Genomic DNA, 6000 nt, shown 5'->3' with positions numbered 1-6000 from the left:
GTCAGTTTATGTATGCACTCACTAACTGTAAGTCGCTCTGGATAAGAGCGTCTGCTAAATGACTAAAACATTTTTTTTTATGTAAATGAAATGGCATGCAACCATTGGTTGAGGCATGTACTTTCTGACACTTCTATCATAGTCCAAAACGTGTATGTGTATGCACAGCAGTGTTCTAGAATATTGGACCATTGGCATTCATACTTATCAAATTTTCAGCGCAGCTCAAGCAACTTCTCCAACGACGTCACCACATTCAAATGAATAGAGGGCGTGTACTGGAGCCGCCTTGTTGGGGAGGTGCACGTTTGGGCAAAACAACTGGGAAATCGGAAATCTCCGACTTCCGATTTCAGTGCGTTCAAAACAACTGGGAACTCCTAGAAACGAGCTCCAACTGGGAAACATCGTTTGGAATGGTCATCCGACTTGGAATTCCAAGTCGGAAATTCTGCATCTTTCTAGAGCTCCAAATTCCGACCTGAAGATCACTTATGTCATGATTTGACCTCGTTTTATTTCCGAACTCCCAGTTGTCTTGAATGCGCCAGAGACGACTGTTGCTAAGGACGCATTTCCCAAGCAAGATGGCTACTGACAAAAAACAAATAAGAAATTCTCGCTACTATGTCGGAGAAGTTAAACATCTTACCCGGAATGGTAAGTCTAGACAGCATAAGCTCATAAGAACACTTTGATGATTTTCTTCATAAGTAGCGTTAATGACAACCCGTAAAATATTTGCTATAACAAGCTTATTAGCAGCAGGTGCGTGACTATGTCTGTCTGTCCCCACCACCATGCAGGGTTTGGCGTGTATGTGTATCCAAACAGCTTTTTTCGCTATGAGGGAGAGTGGAGTAAGGGCGAAAAACATGGTGTGTATGCCCTATGCCATTGGTAGTAACTAGCTACTGTAGTAGCCGAACTATGTAATTTTGGTAATAGCAGAGAAGGTTACACTTGGATATGTTGCTGACAATATGATTGCTGATGGTATGAGAAACAACAATAAATGAAAAACATAGCTGAACCTTATGTCTCATAGTGTGACTTTGCTACCATGTTTGCTTGTTATGTTATAATGATATGCAAACTATATGTTTAGGTTATGCTTAGCCTGAATCGTCATCTAGTGATCTAGCTAGCTAGTCACCATCTGACATAGCTAATCAAACACAATTAAATAATGCTGTATAAGGAAGGGATAGCATCGGCATGTCAGGCTTAGCTTTGATGCAACCAAGATAGTTTTTACATTGTGCTGGAGGTAAAAACTATGTAAAAACTCTATTGGTTGCATCGAAGCTAGGCAAGGCTATGCACTTGAATGAAACTCCTACTTTTTATCCAGGGCATGGAAAACTCTTCATGAAAGATGGAAGTTACTACGAAGGAGAGTTTGCCCATGGGGAAATAGAGGGGAACGGGTCAAGGTTCTGGGCAAAAACAGGTACATGCACTCACCTAGCTTCGATGCAACCAAGAGTTTTCACATTGTGCTGGTCTCTTTTGAACTGTAAAAACCATCTTGGTTGCATCGAAGCTAGCACTCACCTAGGTTAGTCAGTCCCAGAGCCATATAAAAGTATATGGACACCCCTTCAAATTAGTGGATGCGGCTATTTCAGCCACACCCGTTGCTGACAGGTGTATAAAATCGAGCACACAGCCATGCAATCTCCAAAGACAAACATTGACAGTAGAATGGCCCATACTGAAGAGCTCAGTGACTTTCAACGTGGCACTGCCATAGGTTGCCACCTTTTCAACAAGTCAGTTCGTCAAATTTCTGCCTTGCAGTGGAAACGTCTAGGGGCAACAACGGCTCAGCCGCGAAGTGGTAGGCCACACAAGCTCACAGAACGGGACCGCCGAGTGCTGAAGCGTGTAAAAACCATTCTGTGCTTCCGACTTTGTGGCAACAGTTTGGGGAAGGCCCTTTCCTGTTTCAGCATGACAATGCCCCCGTGCACAAAGAGAGGTCCATACAGAAATGGTTTGTCGAGATCGTTGTGGAAGAACTTAACTGGCCTGCACAGAGCCCTGACCTCAACCCCATCAAACACCTTTTGGATGAATTGGACCGCCGACTGTGAGCCAGGTCTAATCGCCCAACGTTCCCGAGCTCATTACTGCCATTGTGGCTGAATTGAAGCAAGTCCCCGCAGCAATGTTCCAACATCTAGTGGAAAGCCTTCCCAGAAGAGTGGTGGCTGTTATTGCAACAAAGGGGGGACCAACTTCATATTAATGCCCATCATTTTGGAATGAGATGTTCGACAAGCAGGTGTCCACATACTTTTATCCATTAGTGTATGTATATATACAGTACCAGTCAAAAGTTTGGACACAACTACTCATTCAGGGTTTTTCTTTATTTTTACTATTTTCTACATTGTAGAATAACAGTGAAGATATCAAAACTATGAAATAACACAAATGGAATCATGTAGTAACCAAAAAAGTGTTAAACAAATCAAAATATATTTTATATTTGAGATTCTTCAAATAGCCACCCTTTGCCTTGATGTCAGCTTTGCACACTTTTGGCATTATGTCAACCAGCTTCACCTGAAATGCTTTTCCAACAGTCTTGAAGGAGTTCCCACATATGCTGAGCACTTGTTTGCTGCTTTTCCTTCACTCTGCCATCCGACTCTGTTACAGGAGGGGGTCGCAGTTCCGGAGCGACCCACTAGGTGTCATCCTCCGACAACCTTAGGCACCTCCTCACTCGCAGTCTGGACTAATCAGTATCCTATTGGTGTCACCTGTGTCTACCTGTTCACCTGTGTATTTATGCCCTCACTTCCCTGTGTTCCCTTGCTCAGTTTTCTTTTATCGTGATAAGTCCGTTCTTTTGTATTTGGGCTTTGGGACCACCAGTAAAGATCCTTGTTTCACCATCTCTGCCTATTGCCTACTGTATATCCTGCACCGCACCTGGGTCACATTTCACACCAACCCTTACAGAAAACTGAGCCAATATGGACCCAGCAGAGTCAGCACAGTATCAGAGCGCATTGGCAACACAGGGAGCTATGCTGAACCAACACGACCGCAGCCTGCAGCAGATCATCGAGAATCTCTGACGATCGCCGCGCAGAGCTGGTTGGACACCCGACCATCCCCGGCATCGGCGTCTCCAGTCTTGCCTGCGACATTGCGGGAACCCCGCCTACCACCTCCGGAGAGGTATGACGGATGTCCAGAGGGCTGCAGGGAATTCCTCACCCAGTGTTCCCTGGTATTCAGCCTACAACCCTCCTCCTTCCCGACGGAGCAGGGCCGGGTGGCCTACATCATCACTCTGTTGACCGGTCGGGCCCTTTCCTGGGCTACCGCGGAGTGGGAGAGGCAAACTCTGGCGTGCTCCGACTCCTACCAATTCACCCGGGAGCTACGCAAGGTGTTCGACACCTCTCGGGTGGTGTCGGGGCACAAGGCCGGGAGGCGGCTGACGGCCTGTCGGCAGGGTGACCGTTCGGTGGCGGACTACTCCGTGGAGTTCCGGAACCGGGCTCGAGAGGCAGGATGGGAGGAGGCCGCTCTGGTCGTCCTTTACGTGCAGGGGCTATCGGAGGGGATGAAGGACGAATTCTCCTTCAGGGAGCTGCCTGAGTGACTGGACGGCCTCGTGGAACTCTCGGTACGGGTAGACAATCAGCGTCGTGAGAGGGCGCATGACCCAAGGCGCGCCTCCGCGTCCCCCTATCAACTCGGAGGCTTTCTGACGATTCAGGGAGGAGATGCCTCAGGAGGAGACTATGCAGCTGGGGGTGGCGCTCTTGTCCAGGATGGAGAGGCAGAGGCGTCTGCGCCAGGGACGTTGCCTGTACTGCGGCCAGGCAGGTCACCACTGCGACTCATGCCTGGACAAGCCGGGAAACGGGAGGGCTCGCTAGTATCAGGAGGGGTGCTAGCGAGCCGGAACCGAAACCCCAACTCCAGAGACTCCCGGACTTTTCTCCCCGTCAGGGTTCAGTGGGCCTGCGCTGCGCGTCGGGCACATGCACTGGTGGATTCTGGGGCCGCGGGAAACCTGATGGATCCGGGGCTGGCCCAAGGGTGGAGCGTTCCGTTACTCTCCCTCTCCGAGCCGGTTCCGGTCATGGGCCTGGACGGCCAGTTTTTCATTGTGGACTCTCCGGAGTGTCCCCTCATCCTCGGGCACCCCTGGCTGGTCACCCACAAACCCCGGATAGAGTGTTCCACAGGGCGGCTCATCCTGGAGGGATTCTCTGCCCCGTCCTATTCCGGTCTCCACCGACCACTCATCAGCCCAAACGACCGTCCCAGACCACCTACCAGTCCTCACCTCTTCCCCAGGTCCCGCACTCCGAACCCCCTACCGCCCTTGCGGCGGTTGCCACCGGGAGGATGGCGGCTACAGACTCTGTCACCGGCCCAGACCTGGCAGGCGTTCCCTGGGAGTATTGGGATCTGGGGGAGGTGTTTAGTAAGAGGCTTGCGAAAGGCCTACCTCCTCACAGGCTATACGACTGCACTATCGATCTCCTGCCGGGCGCCATGCCCACACGAGGGCGATTGTTTTCCTTGTCCCGGCCGGAGACGCTGGCCATGAGGGAGTATATCCGTCCCTCTACCTCCTGAGTGGAAGACGGCTTTTAACACACCCAGTGGGCATTACGAGTACCAAGTCATGGCGTTCGGTCTAGCCAATGCGCCTGCGGTGTTCCAGGCGTTGGTCAATGACGTGCTCCGGGACCTCCTCGACTACAGCGTCTTTGTGTATTTGGATGACATCCTAATATTCTCAAAGGACATGAGTGAACACCAGCAGCACGTTCTGCAGGTCCTCCAACGCCTTCTCCGTCACCAGCTCTACGTCAAGGGGGAGAAGTGCGTGTTCCACACAGAGACAGTCTCCTTCCTGGGGTTCATCGTCACCCAGGGGGACCTACGGATGGACCCAGCCAAGGTCAGCGCGGTACTGGATTGGCCCCATTCCTCATCCCTCAAGCAACTACAGGGTTCTCAAATTTATATAGGCGATTTATTCGCAATTTTAGCTCCCTAGCCGCTTCCCTGACAGACCTCACCCAGACGAGCGTGCGCAACTTCGACCTGGATCCCGGAAGCGGGGAATGCATTTGATGCACTTAAGCAACGCTTTACATCGGCCCCGGTCCTAGGGCATCCTGATCCGTCCCTGCCGTTCATTGTGGAGGTGGATGCTTCAGACGTTGCGGTGGGAGCAATCCTGTCCCAGTGGTTCTTCACGGACGGTGAGAATCACTCTGCGCGTTTTTCTCCCGTCGGCTGTCCCCGGTGGAGCGGAATTACGACGTGGGGAACCGTGAGTTGCTAGCGTTCAAGCTCGCCCTGGGGGAGTGAAGGCATTGGCTAGAGGGGGCTTCCCAGCCATTCGTCGTATGGACGGACCATAAGAACTTAGCCTACATTCAGGGGGCCAAGAGGCTCAACTTGCACCAGGCCAGGTGGGCGTTGTTCTTCACCTTGTTACGATTCACCATCTCATACCGTCCGGTGTCGAAGAACACCAAGCCTGACGCGCTGTCCCGGCAGTTCGACCCCGTGGACCTGGTGGAGAGGGACGACCCCAGTGTCCCCAACACCATGATTGCTGCCCCAGTTTCGTGAAGAATCGATATGCTGGTCAGAGTAGCGTTACGGTGGGAGCCCGATCCGGGTGGAGGTCCATCGGGGAGGATGTACGTACCCAAGGCTGCGCGCTCGTGACTGCTTCAGTGGGCGCACGCGTCCGACCCCCCCCCCCCCCCCCCCCACCTTGTCACAACACAACTGATTGGCTCAAATGCATTAAGAAGGAAAACAATTCCACAAATTAACTTTTAAGAAGGCACACCTGTTAATTGAAACGCATTCCAGGTGACTACCTCATGAAGCTGGTTGAGAGAATGCCAAGAGTGTGCAAAGCTGTCATTTACATTTTTTTGTCATTTAGCAGACGCTCTTATCCAGAGCGACTTACAGTTAGTGAATGCATATGTT

At 51.3% G+C, this 6000-nt stretch overlaps 1 protein-coding gene across 1 annotated transcript in view; it reads left to right on the top strand.

Moving 5' to 3' along the window:
• Positions 1-587: 587 nt before the first annotated feature.
• The window catches only part of LOC311149947 (uncharacterized protein), a gene marked incomplete at both ends in the record, with an annotated part of 62003 nt that continues 56590 nt past the window's right edge, over positions 588-6000 (top strand). Inside the window, 3 exons of the mRNA XM_084187171.1 lie at positions 588-660; positions 807-878; positions 1355-1453. Of these exons, the coding sequence (XP_084043297.1) occupies positions 588-660; positions 807-878; positions 1355-1453 (244 nt within the window). The remainder of the gene's footprint in view (positions 661-806; positions 879-1354; positions 1454-6000) is intronic.

This window comes from Coregonus lavaretus, assembly GCF_964263955.1.
Source record: "Coregonus lavaretus genome assembly, chromosome: 22".
In the NCBI taxonomy this organism is placed as follows: Eukaryota; Metazoa; Chordata; class Actinopteri; order Salmoniformes; family Salmonidae; genus Coregonus; species Coregonus lavaretus.
Note: the sequence above shows the minus strand (reverse complement) of the source record. Positions and strands in the feature narration are given on the sequence as shown.